General features: G+C 40.4%; 1 protein-coding gene across 1 annotated transcript in view; it reads left to right on the top strand.

Moving 5' to 3' along the window:
* Positions 1 to 6,431: 6,431 nt before the first annotated feature.
* RSBN1 (round spermatid basic protein 1) overlaps positions 6,432 to 15,363 on the top strand; it is a 19,655-nt gene continuing 10,723 nt past the window's right edge. The window contains exon 1 of the mRNA XM_006035746.3: positions 6,432 to 7,241. Within this exon, the coding sequence (XP_006035808.1) occupies positions 6,564 to 7,241 (678 nt within the window). The 5' untranslated portion in view covers positions 6,432 to 6,563. The remainder of the gene's footprint in view (positions 7,242 to 15,363) is intronic.

Genomic DNA, 15,363 nt, shown 5'->3' with positions numbered 1-15,363 from the left:
GGGGTGGCTTGGCTGGGATTCAAAATAAAGCACGCTTCCTGCCCGAATGCATCGGCCGGGCCCCGTGACCTGTCAGCTCCGGGAAGAACTGACCAGAAAGTGGCAACTCTGAGACTGACCCGCATCTGTGAGCTCGCTGCTGTCCGTCCCTGACTAGACAGCGTATCTGAGCCTCGCAGCCCAGGTGCTGGAGAGGAAGCTGTTAACCAGAAGAACTTTGCTCTGCCAAGCAAGGGCCTCTCCTGGTTTGTCATCTCGTGACTGACCTCGCAGCTCTGGAGCGGCTGCCAGAGGTTGTCTCAGGCCTTGGAAGTTCAGGAGCCCCGGGGCGTTCCGGACAGGGCAGTGGCGGGGGCGATAGGTCTGGCCTCGAGAGCAGCGGTTCCCAAACTGAGCGATCGCACACCACCGATTTAAAACGACACAACCTTAAGTACCACCAGCACATTGATACCGTACTAAGTAATTGTAATAAATCTGTTGACACGTACCACTGACCGGTTGTCTGCGTACCCGTGGTGGTACCCGTACCACAGATCGGGGAACCGCTGCTCTAGAAGGACAGGCCTGTGCAGTGGAGAAGCAATATTTCTTATAGCAGGCATATGACTCCCTTATCTATAGATTTCGTAGACATTAGGGCTGGAAGGGACCTTCCGCCATCACCGGGTCCAGCCCCCTGCCCGTGGAGCAGGAAGTCAGCAGGGGTCGGATCACCCCAGCAAAAGAAGCATCCGTTTTGACAGGCTTGGTTAAGGAAACTGTTTCCCAGACAAGTCACTAAAACCGTGATCATGTTCTGGTTGGCATCAGTTGATTAAGAGAAGTCTAAGAATATTTCGGTTTTTTTGGAAACTGGGAAACTACACATTGAATTTATGAAGTTTCTGGCCCGTATCCTAAAAGAACCATTAGGGGTTATGAATAGGATTTTAAAAAGAAAGAAACCTTAGCTAAGAAAATACTTTGAGACGGCATTGAAGGGACACACGAGTAGTGAGATCAGTTTTTATTATAGTACCAAAAATAAAAATTTGTTGGGGAGGCTCTTGGTTATTTTACTTTAACTATAAAAGCTAGTGTAACAATACCATTTTGTTAGTCTGAGCTCCACGGGGTGGGTCTGAAGCAGCGGTTCCCAACCGTTTTATGCTGAGGACCGGAAGTGACTGTGGACTGGCAAACTGCGGCCCAGCCGTGACAGGCAGACTGCAGGCAGGCATCCAACCCTTTTTTTATACTCAGTATAAAAAAGGGTTGGCTGCCAGTCCACAGTATGGTGGTCACTTCCAGTCTGCAGTTTGCCAGTCAGTGGTCACTTCTGGTCCGGCAGCTAACCCTTCGCGGCCCGGTACTGGGACATGGCCCAGGGGTTGGGAACCCCTGGTCTGAAGAGATCAATTTGCAATGTGGAAGTACTGCTTAATCAAGAGGGATATTCTGTATAGTTGTGTGTGATTGTATATAATATGCCATGCAGGTATGGGGGCGGGGGTGTAATTATACACATATATGCACACGTGTATATGGGAGTTGGACTAGATGAGCTCTGGAGGTCCTTTCCAGCCTTACTTCTCATTGACTCTATGTAGGTGTGTATGTATGTGTGTATGCACACACAGTATACTTGTGTATCCTATATTAAAGGTTTATAAATGGAAGTAAGGAGAAAGATGGTCTTAGAGGTCAGGCAGAAATTTATATGTGATATATCAGAAGTCCAGCTGAGAGTATTACACCAAGCACTTTTTTGACATTTTCACAAACTGCAAGAGAAACATTAGATCACTACATTCTCTTGTTCTCCATCTAATTTTGACGATGGAATAGTTGTTATTGATGCTTCGTTTTAATTTGGCCTCAAACTAAGACTTGGGAATGTGTAACTTTGTTACCTCCTCCAGTGTGTTTTCTTTTTAATAGCAGGAGCCTAGGAATGTATTGGGTTTTCTTTTACATGTGGAAAAGTTGAGAGATTCTAGTAGTAAGAAGAAAGCATTTTATAATAAATTAGGTGAGGCATTTATATAAAAATCATAACAACCCTAACAGGTCTTCAGTTTTAGGTTTAGTAAAGTGATGCCTGTTCAAATGCATCATTTAGCAGATGTACTTTCTGTGCATCTATGCCTCTAAAGGATTGGGCTGACAACCTTTCTTGCTACGGCTGGGCTATTGCAGAGCCCTCGAGGTTTGACTGTGGTTATGAAACAGACCAGAGCCTTTACTTAAACACGTGGCTTGGCAAAGCTCTGAGGAGTTTCAGAAGCACTGGCGCTGTCTCTCTGGAGAACCAGGAAGACAACTGTGCATCCATTCTCGTTTAGAGCTGTAAGAGCTAGAGGCTTCCTCCCCACCTTGCATGAAAATACTTTTGTTAGTATTTATGCTGACTGAAACCCATGTTTGCCAGGAAAAGCTTCTTTCTTGCTGAGGGCATGGAGCTTTTTGTTCTGTGTGCACACAGATGCAGCAACAGTTTGGATTACCTTGCATAAACTAGTTTCTGTTTTCACGTGCGGCTTGCTTCAGCTTTCCTTTTCCTTCTGTTTAGTATTTTCTATTTAGTTTAAAGTGAAGCTAATTTAACTGATTATCCAAACTACCAGCAAACAGGTCTCGCTTCGGCTGTTTTGTTAGCGTCCAAATACAAACTGTCTTGTTTAATCATTTGAATCTGTTAGGTTCTTCAGCAGTGCTCACGTTCTTACTGAACTGGGGAGAGCAATCCCAAACCTCTGATTGGCTTCTGAAATGTCAAGAAACCTTTGAGTACTGCTTGTGGAATAGTCAGCCTTTGCTAACTCCAGACTAGGCTTTTTATGTGATTGTCAAACACTTCAAAACCATCAGGCTGGTCTCAGCTGCGGTGGACATGCTGTTGTTGTATTCAGTGGAAATTCTTAAATGTAAATGGTATACTAGGCGCATATTGCTCAGACTTCATACCACATTAAGAAACTCTGTTGTGGAACAAAACTATGCCTGGAGAAAGCAACTGGCATCCAGGTAATTATAAAACACCTAAACATTAGCCAGCCTTGCTTTGAACAGTCGGCTTAAAATGAGAAATACTATATTATAATTTTAGGAGTATTAAAGTGTTGATTTCATGCCAGGATAAAGTTATCATCTATTTTTATTATTTACTGTTTTATTTTGCTATCTGTATCTGTTCTCTGTGATTTATTTTGAGCTACTCGGAGTCTTTTTTGGGGGGGGAAGGCAGCATGTAAAGCAAACTAATTAATATTAATAGTGAAAATCTCCAGACTGACGTCTGGTTGAATTTGTCAATCTCTACTTCATCCAGGAGCAAACATTTTTACCCTGATGTTTAAGAAAGAGCAGTTTTAACTTTATTATTTCACAAAATTAAAATACTTAAAAAAATTATTTTTGGTAAATTCCAAAATCTTAAGTTTTCTGCCATCTTCAGTCTCTCTCTGATATTATCTCTACTTCAGTTATGGACAGTGGATGCAAAGCAGTAACAAAAGTGTATGACAGAGTCAGAAAGCAAGCTAGATCCCTGCCCTTCTTTATTTTAGTGATGTAATGTAATTCAGTACTTGAGTTTGTTGTAGATACTAGATCATCCACTATGTGTATGCCTTTTAGTTTTGAGAGAGCGCGGTCGTGACTTGAATGTCTACAAAGACAATAGGTGTTGGCTCAGCTTTTTGGATTGTTTTTTTTAAGTACAAATTCTTATCTGTGAAGGCCTATGGGGCAAGATCTAGTGGTTGTGGTGGGCCAGGAATCAAAAATGGAACAAAAAACCTGGATTCTAACTGGCTCGACTCTTAGACCCATTCTTTCATCTTTGCCTTGGCTTCTTCCCATTTGTAACACAGGAACAGCGATACTTGTTGTTTGTATTTATGTTTAACATAACATCTTCATCAGCGTTATGATGAAAGACTGATATTTCAAAGTTACGGACAGTTAATATTACACTTGAGATTTAATTCTTTGCTTTCCTTAAAGAATCGTGAGAATACATGCTACATACTACATGATGGTGGGCTTCATAGGGATTTTGAAATACTTAGAGCAGTCAGCGTATTCAGGTTCTTATTAAGATGGGGCTGATTTTTTTGATTTATGGTTGCTTTCTTGATGGTTATGATAGTAACAGTAGAAGTTATTTATTATTTTGTTCTTTAACTTTCAGTGCTGCAAATCAATAGAGAGGGTCTTGCTGGTTTAGAAACGTAAAGCCTTATGCTTTTGGTAGTACGGAATACGTTAACTATAGCATCTTCCAGCCGCATACCTATTTCAATAGCAGATCAAAGTTACAATCCACTTAAGCAACAACCATCCTGTTTCATTACAGGATGGACATAACAAATGATCCATTTTAGGGATTCCCTGAATTCTGATAGTTGAACCTTTCAGTGTTCTGATTGCTCCCTTTATTCTTATAAACAATATAGATTACCACTGCTGTTAGTTACATTTTTATGTACGACTTTATTTGAAGCAGTCATACAAGACTTGAAACATTGATCAGTACAAAGCATAAAATGGGAAGAATCAAAGCTATTGTGTATTAACTAGACTATTTTAGATGGTATGATAAACCTCTGCTCTGAACCAGCTGTATCAACCTTCATGTTGACTATAATAACCAGGCAAAATATAATGTGGGAAACTAGCTGAAGTGGAAAAATCCTATGTCCTATAGATGTGAAAGCTCTGTGGTCAGATGCTTTAAGCCATGTGAGTACAGGATATGTGATTTAAAGTCTGTATAAGTGAGCAAGAGCGCTGAATCAAGTCTGTACAGATAGGAAGTGCCAAAATTAATGCTACTTCTGTGTTCTTGTCTTCATATAATTATACCTATAGGACTCCCTCTTAAGTTAGTACCTAGGGCATGGTTCAGAGCACAGAAGTTTCAGGAGGAGACCTTTATTGCAGTACTGGATGCTTCAGTATTGCTAATGACTTGCAGAGCTTTTCACCAGTTTGAATTAAGCAAGCTTAGTAGGGATTAAAAATGTTCCCGTCTAATGGGCTTTGGCCAGTACATGAAACGAGTCTAGGTTTTGGCTCCTTCATCACTTTTCACCCTGATAATTGGCACTCGAAGACCAAGAGCTGTGTGCGCCATGGAAATTGTGCTACTTCTGCTGCCCCATTTTTCTCAGGCACTTTCTGCATACAGGGTTTTACGGTTAGATTCCAAGTTCAAATTAGATTCCCTTTGCAGCCTTTTTCTATAATGGGACTATTAAGTATCTAAACCTAGTTTTATGATGTGTTAAATATTGATATTGAAGCAAATTTGACCAAAAATGTCTGTGCAACCTGATGCAACAAAACACTTACATTTTGAACAGTGTTTTCAATGTCCTGGAGCTGTCAGTGGATGTGTCTGCAGAAGACACTTTGAGCACAGGAGACTAATTCTACTGTGCAGTAGCCCAATAGGCAAAACCCATGTGAATGCGCAGTAAAATTAGTTTACTGTGCAGCAGCGTCACCTAAAATGTGTGTACTGGCACAGTATCGCTGGTTACTGCGCATTTCATACCTGTTATTACAGGTACTAAACTAAATGCGCAGTAACACTGCTCATTAATGCACAAGCAGACGTGCCCAGTTATACCTTTCTGGCAACAAATACTATTGTGTACTTAAGTTTGTTATGCTTATGGAAATGTCTGCTGTATTTTGGCATTAGGTCATCATCACATTTCAACGTGCATTTTCTATTTTGAGCAAAGTACCATAGTGCATAAACTTAATGGGAAAAAAACCCTCAAGCAGCTTCATATCTGGCAAGACACTTGAAAAATTGTTTCTGCATACTGTTTTGGCTTGCAAGGTACAACTTTTTTAAAGGAAAAAAAATAGCAACCTGTCTGATCCCTTTAGTCACAATGTAATTGCTGTTAAACGCTTATCTTTTGCATATTGCAAGAAAATGAGAGATCAATATGAATTCATAAACTAGACCACTTTTGCCTCCTCTTCTCACTTATGCTCTTCCTGTTCCCCCCAATCAGCATGTTCTGCCTGGATGGCTTGCCAACAGCACAGAACAACTTGTGAGACTGGGGACAAATTCTTTACCTTGTATCCCTAAGAAAGAGTATAGTTTCTTCTGCTTCTTTGTGATATACTGGTGGTGGCAACCTTGTTGATTGATTGTCTTGGATCGCACTGGCTGCATTCCATTGACAGAACTCCTTAAGGTGCCTTGTTTCCTAGACTCTCAAGTTACTCTGCTCTGTAAGGTATCTTCCTATTGAAAATATTTGTAGCTTTTCCGGTCTTAGACATAAAAACTTAATACTCAAGTCTTCTGCAATTCAGGGTGGTTATGCATTGCAAGTGGATACTTTATTTTCTTATTTTTGTAGGTAAGCAAACAGTGCTTTCTGTTACGTAACTTACTGAGCCAAAAGCAAACATGCTAATCTGATAAAATCCAAGCAGTATGCAACTTGCTAAGAGTTCCCAGGAATAGATGGTTTTAGGAAGTGAGGCATTTTTCTTTTTGGAAAAAATATGCTATAACTGCAGAACTCTAATAGTCTTTATTGTTGATGCCAGAAACTCCAGATGAAAATGGCAAATCCCAGCAATCTGAGACACTCTTTATGAAGAAGATGAAGAAGAAAAAGAAAAAGAAACACCGGGAAGATATGAGAGGGAAACGTCTGAAAATGTACAACAAAGAAGTGCAAACCCTTTGTGCTGGACTCACTCGCATAGACAAAGAGATCCTGAGTCAAGGACAGTGCAACAACTTAGAAGTAAACAAGGAATCCTTCAGGTATTTGAAGGATGAGCAGCTCTGTCGATTGAATCTGGGTATGCAGGAATATCGGGTACCGCAGGGAGTACAGATGCCATTTATGACTCATCAGGAACACTCTGTTCGCAGCAGCTTCCTGAAAACTGGCACTAAATTTAGTAACTTCATTCATGAAGAACATCAGTCTAATGGTGGCGCTTTGGTTCTACATGCCTATATGGATGAACTCTCATTTTTGTCTCCAGTGGAGATGGAGAGATTTGCAGAAGAATTCCTTGCTTTGTCATTCAGTGAAAATGATAAAAATGCAGCTTACTATGCTTTAGCCATAGTACATGGAGCAGCTGCTTATTTGCCGGATTTCCTGGATTACTTTGCTTTTAACTTTCCTAACACTCCAGTGAAAATGGAAATTCTGGGCAAGAAGGACATTGAAACAACAACCATTTCAAATTTTCACTCTCAGGTAAGGCAAATATATTTATAATTCATGGAGATTCAGCAAGTTATCTCCAGATTTATACTGATAAAAAATAGAAAAATGGGAGGGGTGTGCTGTGGTGTGACAAGATGCAAGGGTGCTTTTTAGGTCTGAAGCCCTCTCCCTCTTCCCCCTCCCCTGCCTCCGAGTAGCTGGGAGATGATGTTGCTGGTGCTCCTCCAAGACTGTTGACTTCTGGCCCTTTGAAGGGTGGGGAGGAGGGATGAAAATTTGGCTCTCTTCTCCCAGTCTTTCGTTCACTGGGCTTTATTCCAATGAATAGATCCAGTACCTACTTCTGCTGCTGCTCTTTGTTTTACAAGCAGGAAAACAAAAATAATGCTTTGGAGCCCTTCTGTGGGCATCTGAATAGAATCGGTATAACCCAAGTCTTGTCAGCTCTAAGAGGCTGTTTATGAAACTTAGAACGGTAACAGGGGTATACACAGTGGGACTGGCAACATCCTAACTTAGCTGCTCCAGAAATGGGTAATTAGCCCTTCACTTGCTAGCCAAAGCTCCTTGTTGGTATGAGGATATTATCAAGCTCTGATTAAATTCCCCATTATGAAGTAGCGTGACTTTATGTATACAAGCCTACACGTGTTAATTGTCCAAAGGTATCTATGTTTTGAAGTGCTAGATTTAAGTCTATTGGTAATAGAGCAATTTAAAAAAATTGTCATGCCAACTTACCACCCCAACAACAACATGTTGGCCTCTCATTTCGTAATCTTAATGAACGTCAGTATCTTGTGATAAGCAGGTGTGGCTTACAGTATTGCAACAGATGCCTGCAAGCCTACTAAGGCATGTGCAAGGTATTCTAGAGTTAGTTTGTAGAAGAATGAGGGGAGGAAAACCAGCCCCAATATTTAAATTTGAAATTACTTATAATTCATATCTCAGTTAACTGGCCCTACTAGACTTTACTGAGCTGCTTTTGCAAAATCTTTTTGAGTAGGAGGGCAAGCTTTGACATTACATAACCTGTGTGTATGTGTGCACATGCGCGCACGTGGCTTTATTCCTTCATAAGCTGATTGAAATTCTATCTTTCTGGTAGGCATTTTGTCTCCAAAGATGCATTTAATCATTTGTTGGGCCCAACTCTATAACCACAAGTCTCAGTTCTTATGCTGAAGCTTTTGAATAGCGTGCATAGGGGATATAGGATTTATTTTGGATTAGCTTTCACTGAGTTTTTCTTGGGAAAAATGCAATCAAATGCAGCCTTTGGAGATGCCCCTCTAAGTGAGGGCACCCACTTAAATCTTGCTTGAGTTGGTAAGGCATAGAAACCCTTTGGTTTTAAGTTGAAGCTTAGTTCATAATCAGACGTGAAATCAAGATTTTTTCCCCGTGGTGTTTTCACTTCCATCTCTTACATGGCTAAATCTTTGAAGATTAAGCATTGAATTTTCTTCAGTTCTTTTTCAGTAGAGTTCCTCGCTTCATGGAGGATGCTAGATCACGTACAACTTCTAACCAAACCTGTTCTTCTAGATTAAGAGTTGTTGATTCAAGGCCGTATTATTCTTGTTCTTAAACTAGACTGTACCGTGACGTGGCTGTCTCTACTGTGCATCTCCGTGTGCTGCTTTAACATGGGCTTCCCTGCTTCTTCCATCCCACTTCCAGTGAGAAAAGTGTCCAAGTTAGACATGTACATTTCAGACTATTTCTAATTAAAGTTCTCTCTGCAGTAGAGAGAGCAGGCGAGGCCGATATGGAGAGGTCGCAAGATGGCGCGACCCACGGAGCAGAACACGCAAAACAAAACTTCCCTCGTCTTGGATTTTGGCATTGTTACCACAATAAGGTACCAAAGTGCTGACTTTCCTAGTAGTTTTTGATTCCTTGAAGATTTTTACCCTTGGAAGGTTGACCAGGGTTTTCCCAGGGGCAAGAACTCAACAGCAAACAAGCTTATGAAACAGACTTGGTCTTCCGAAGTACATTGCTAAGCAAACACACTTTTCTCTATTGTAACACAGGGCTCTTAAATATTGCAGCCAAATGTCAGCATAAAAATTGGGATGTTAGCCCACTGCTTTTGGGATGGGGGAAGAGGCATTTACAATAGTAGCATAAGAATGCTAACAAATCTCTGGAAGTATTAAAGTCTACCTTAAGGGTTGCCATTTAAAACTAAGTAAATCTGACCACATGAACAAGTGAAGTATTAAAGAGAAATAACTGATCTATGTCAGTGCAGCACACTTACTTACTATTTTATCTAGTACCTTTTTTGACTGGTGCTAATAAAAATCTGTTGATATTTTCATATCTGTATTCCTGGTGTTTCTTATAGGTTTGTATTCTTTACCCTGTATCTAACTGAACACTTCATTTTTGTGATTCTTCCCAACTTGTGTACATTTTATAAATGAGCTTTTTACACTCTAGTTTAGTTACTGGATAGGTTAATTTATAATGGGCAACATGAGCATCTACAACTAGACCATGAGGATCCTTTTTTGGAAAGAAGCAATTCAAGGTTTGGCAATAATTTGAATCAAATCTAACGACAAATTTAGAATATCCTTTTTCAAGGACTGAAGTTTAGGTAAAAGCAAGAAGGATCAAGAAGTAAATTGAGGAATCATGGCTTGTTTAGTTCCCTAAACTGGATATTTCTTTCACGGAGTAATCTTTTTGAAGACGTTTTGGTAGTCCTAAAAAGTGCATACTAGCCCATGCAGTTTAAATTCTAGCTAATCTTGAGCTGGAAGAACACAACTGGTTTTTAAGCTGCAAGAAGCTGAGTATATCCAACATCTAACTTTATTGTTTCCTTGCAAGAAAGATCATGAAACCTATAGTAACCTTACATATCTGATTACTAAAACATACATGTATTCATTCTTTTTTCCTGTTTTTCTCCTCTGACCGTCTTGGTTGCTTACTAATTTGGTTTGAGTACCTTTTAATAGCTTCTGATAATGACTGAAACTGCCAGCTAAACAAATGTATGTAATGTTAGGTTGCACATAAAAAGGTGTGTGTGGGGGGGGGCACTATTGCATGGTTGGCTTAACAATTAGGTCCTAATGGTCTAGGAGACATCTTGTATGGTGGCACCTAACCCAGTGCAGTATTGTTTGCTCTTGGATTTTAACTAACTTAATTGTTCTGAGAGAAGCAGTTAGCTCTGTTAGTCTGAAGTCAGACAGAAGGCAGGGTAGAGTTGTACCATGTATAGACGAAATGAATGAGAGATGGGTAAGGTAAGTTCATGAGCAACAGCTCGCATCAGGTATTATCTGATGAAATTAGCTTCTGTTCATGAAAGCTTACGCATTTCTAATTCAGTTAGCCTATACGGTACAACTCTGTCCTCCCTTCTATGTCAGTTGTTCCAAGTATTGTATAAACTTGTCTGTCCAGGCTTGATCTCCTTTTGGATTAGAACTTCGTTCTGAGGCATGTTTGGATTAGCCAGAAAACTGAATAGGTGCATAAGCAGCTAATAGGTAGAAATCTTGTGGTGGGAAGAAGAGAGTCTGAAGCAAAACGTATGCATTCATCTTTGCCTAAATCCTGAAGACCAGCTTCATCTAAGTGCAGTTGTAGACGTTTGGCTTCTGCTACTAGCGATTCTTGAACGGTGCTAGTGTGAGGACTAAAGTCCTGTTTATACACAAGAGAGATGGTGGGCAGCAAAAGCTTTGCCTTTGCCTTTCTGATGTTGCCTTGACAAGGAAGGTCTTCCTGGAGGCTTGATGTCTTCAGTGAGAAGAGCTACTTCTTAATCATCTGCAACAGATTGTCCAACTTAATGTAATGTGAACATTGCTGTGGTAGGACTAGACTGTTCAGAAATGCGCTTTGGTTACTGAATATTCTTTGCAAGTGTATGATTACAGAGTTTAAACATATATTCAGACTGATGCAAAATCAAGTTGACAGTAGTCTTTGAGGGCCGTGCATATCAACTGTAAAAACAATTAAGACTTTTCTTATGTTGAATCCTTTATACAGGTTTGCACTTTTTTCTTGAAACATGCTATCCTGGGCCATACCTTAATGAAACATTGCTTAGGGGAATAAGGTATGCTGGTTTATCACTGCATCTCAGCTCACTTAAAGAACAAATGCTGCATAATTAGTCCCTGATAGGGGAGCAAGCAAGGCATTTTTAAGGTAGACTAAATTGTGTTAATTTGTCTTTTTTACACGATGATAGGATTTTTAAGTACAACTTTGAAGTCAGATATTGGCTGTAGTCTAGTGCCAGTTTTGCGACCATCTAGAAATCTGCATCTTGCTCACTAAGCATGTTAGGCTACTGTATATGCATAGATGATTAATTTATATTATATCTTTTGTCCTATATTGCATCTGTTTTGAAATACACCCTGAACAAAGTAGTTTATATGAACATATACATTTCCTGTTGTCTTTTTGCTTGCATATACCCACATATCTGTCTAAGGGGACTGCAGTCCTAGTGCCAGAGCAGTAACTAAAGTACTGAACACTGAGTAACTTCAGTGTTTAAGTGTCAGTAATTAGCAGTGCTGGACCCTTAAGCAAATTGTTTTCAGGCTCAATTGGACATAATATCTGTGGGTCTTGCTATGTACCCACCCTTACAATTGTAGCATCATCTCAACTGCTTGTTTTCAATCAGTGCATCAGATGCTGAAAAAGCTAGCATAGCCATAAACTAACTACTGACATTTACTGCATGTTCTCTGTGTTTCTGTGGGACAATTTAAAACTTTTTACAGAAAGTATCAAAATACAGATTGCAAAAAAAAGTATGTTGTGGTGTTCTGCACAACAGACTTCATTAGGCTGTTTAAAAGCTAGCTAACTAAAGCTCTATGCTGCTTCTTTCATTCTGTCTGCCCCGCTATTTGACTGAATCAAAACAGGCAATACTATAATTTAACCATATTTCTCGTTTTTGTTTCCACCTTTTCCCCTTTGAATGGTAAGCTTGCTGTGTACTGCTTTCGGTTTCCTAGCAAAATACTTGAGTGAGCAGGTTTTCAGAATGTCGAATCAGCTGTAATATTCTGTGTCCTAAACAAGTTTTTCTACTGAGTCTCAGATGTGGAGTATGCTCATCAGTCACCTGCTACTTGGAAGCATACATACACTTTGTTTCTTGTAGCTATTTGGATGTTGGAAGCCATACAGTAGAAGGAAGCGGGCTGGTTATTCCCTTCTGTATGTTGAGAGATGTCTAAACTCGTATTCTAATGCAAACCTCCCGAAACTATCGTGTGTGTGTTTCTTTTATTCCTTGAAATGTTGGACTTCTGTAGAGTCTGTCTCTTCAAGGGGTTGACTTAACTTCTATAAGCATTAATACCTTAAGCGTCTTCTACCTTTCAGCTAAGGGGCAGCATTAGCTCTGATTTTCCAGCTGATGGAAACTTTGTTGCATCGTGCGTGTGTCCCTAAAGGGTCTGACAAAGGTAGGGATCAAAAATGTGGAGGTGTGGAAAAGAGGTTATGGGGGAAGGCTTGTGGGCTGGGGTGACGCAGGTGCTAAGGCGCATGCATGGTTGACAGCCCTGAGGTTGCAAGTTCAAGGCCATAACAGAAATTCTCAAAGTGTGGCGCTGTTGGATTCCAATGAATCTGCAACTTCTGCTATATACCTCGTAACAGGACATGAAAAAGGGAAAGGGGGGAGGAGGTGGAGGAGGAGTAAGGACCAGGTTCCACCAGTCCATGAGAAATATCAACTCAAACTTTACTACTAAATATTATTAATCTGATCTATTGTCAGGATGAAAGGATAGCAAAGTAAGTTGACCTGTTGAATCAGGCAGTGGTGGAGCTTAGACCTTCTGTTTAAGCAGCATCAATCTTGAAACATCAAGTATCCACCATTCCATACTACTTTCTTAAACTGGTATGTTTAAGTGTGAGGTTGGTACCTCTTGGCAAACTTAAAAACTGCTTAAGGCTCAATTCAGAGCAAGACCTGGTATGCCAACTAATTTATAGTTAAACTCAACATTTACCTTGTTTTGGTATCTGGAGTTAGGTGCTGAAATGGCAAAATGAGAAGCAAAGGCTTATCTTTTTTTTTTTTTTTTTAATCAGAAAGAAAAAAACCTGCCTTTGAACAGGAAGTGCTTCATTGTATTTGTGCTCTGAAAGCCTTACTGCCACCCAGCTACTTTGCTTTGTTTTTGTGCAGCCTCACAACAAATAAAGTAGATGAGTAACTTCTGGAGGAGGGGAGGAAGGCTGTATGGCCATTAGAGTTTCCCAAAAGGCAAGCATTAAGTAACCTGATGTTATTGTGAAGTACCTTTTAGCGCTCAACTAGAAGCAAGTCACCTAGTCCCTGGCTACCGTTTGCCCCTCTGGGTCTTGGCTTGTCCATCTGGGCAAACCTCATTGGGTAGAGGCTTTGAAGTGGTGGTCTTTTGGGGAAATCCCTGGGTAAATGGTTGTCTGTGGAGAGGGCTGGATGTGATGGATTCCCAGGCTAGTCCTACGTTCAGAGTTAAAATGCTCTTTTCCTTTAGTAATGCAGTCAACGTCACTTTCATTAAATGGTGCCCCCTCTGCCCTCCGCCTCCCCCAACGCTTCATGGTGTGTTTAATGCATAAATAACTTCCAGAGTGAAGTGATGTTTCTATTTCTGATGTCATTAGTGACCTTGGAGATTTTGTCTATGCTAGTGCTGTTGCAGGGGGATCAGGCAGGTAGCTTCCTGCCTGCTAGGGTTTTTTCCAGCAAGAGAGCATTCCTCTCATGACAGGCTTGGGAGACTCGACTCCGCCAGGGGCCTGCAAGGAAGATGGTGGAGAAGGAACCAGGGAAGAGGAGTGTTGGGCACATGCTGTTAGCTCATATCTCGGAGTAAGGGCAGGTAACAAGAACTACTCTTCCAGAGCTCGAGACAAGCCTCATGTAAGATAGGGGAAATGGAGAAAACAATATTTTGTCTGATTCTTTTTTTCTTTCTCTAATATGAAAACTAGTCAATTTTGAAACCTAGTGGTGCTCTTTAAGCTATTTATTGTTTTAGCAGGCCAAAGGTAGAAGGTAAAATACAAGGACTCCTGTTTCAGGATGTAGATTCTCAGGTGTAACTTTTGCCTTAAACTCATAGGTAGGCAGAGTGATTTTTATGTCTGTTTATAATAATTATCAAATGGGGGCTTCTGGTTTGCCTATCACATGGAAAAGACTACTTTCTTAGGCTGTAAACTCCAGAACATATTTCATTTCTGGTTGAAGCTTTTCCCTTTTGGCACGTTCAGCAGTAGATCTTGCTGGTGTAAGATGATGCTACCGCTATTGAAATTGGCTAGTTCAGAGTTTAGGACTCCAAACATTTTGATTTTCCTTTGGCTGCTAGTTTCGCAGTTTTTAGATTATTTTTCTTGCCCTGTAGTCCTTCAGTATTAGTGTTGTGGTGGTTTTTCTCAATTGATTTTTAGAGCTGATGCTGAAATGAAATTCTTTTAATGACCTAATTCTTTTAGGGACATGGCTAACATCGTGTCCAACTGCCATTTAACTCCCTGGTAGCTTCTGGCACGAGTCAACTTGTACTTCTCAAGGCACAGGGTGATGCCATTGACGTTTTCTTATAGAAGCGTTTGCGGCATGGGTTTTGTCCTCTAAATCTTATTTTGGCACTGTTTGAAATGTCAGTATATGCTCCTGCTTCTTAATGACCTCCGTTATTTTGATTTTTAAATCAACAAGGTGTGTTAAATAAGGTAGTGCTCAGTAGATCAGGTGCCGTGAGTAGTGATGTGTATATTCTATCTATGCATGTTGTCAGAGGCTGCAGGCATTTCAATAACGCTTTCCTAAAAAACCACGTTGTGCTCCTGCTGTGTGAATTGCATCCTTTGCAAAGTTGCCTTGAATTTAGTGCAAACTGTCAGCACTGAGAGCTCGTGTGTGCTGTGAATTCAGTCTAGTTTGTCTGGAAATGTGGTGTGCAATGTAAATAGCCCTAGAGAGTTGAATGGACTCCTATCTCACTGACTAAATGTGATCAAGATTTAAATCACTCAGCATCTGTTACCACTTAAAAATGCTTCTTAACTTCCGTAGAGTGGCTTGAAATCTGCAGAGGGAAAGCACAAGCATTGTGATCCTAATACCGAAATC

The sequence above is a fragment of the Alligator sinensis genome, unplaced genomic scaffold, assembly GCF_000455745.1.
Source record: "Alligator sinensis unplaced genomic scaffold, ASM45574v1 scaffold1450_1, whole genome shotgun sequence".
Lineage (NCBI taxonomy): Eukaryota > Metazoa > Chordata > Crocodylia > Alligatoridae > Alligator > Alligator sinensis.
The sequence above is the reverse complement of the archived record's forward strand: the minus strand, read 5'-3'. Positions and strand labels throughout refer to the sequence as shown.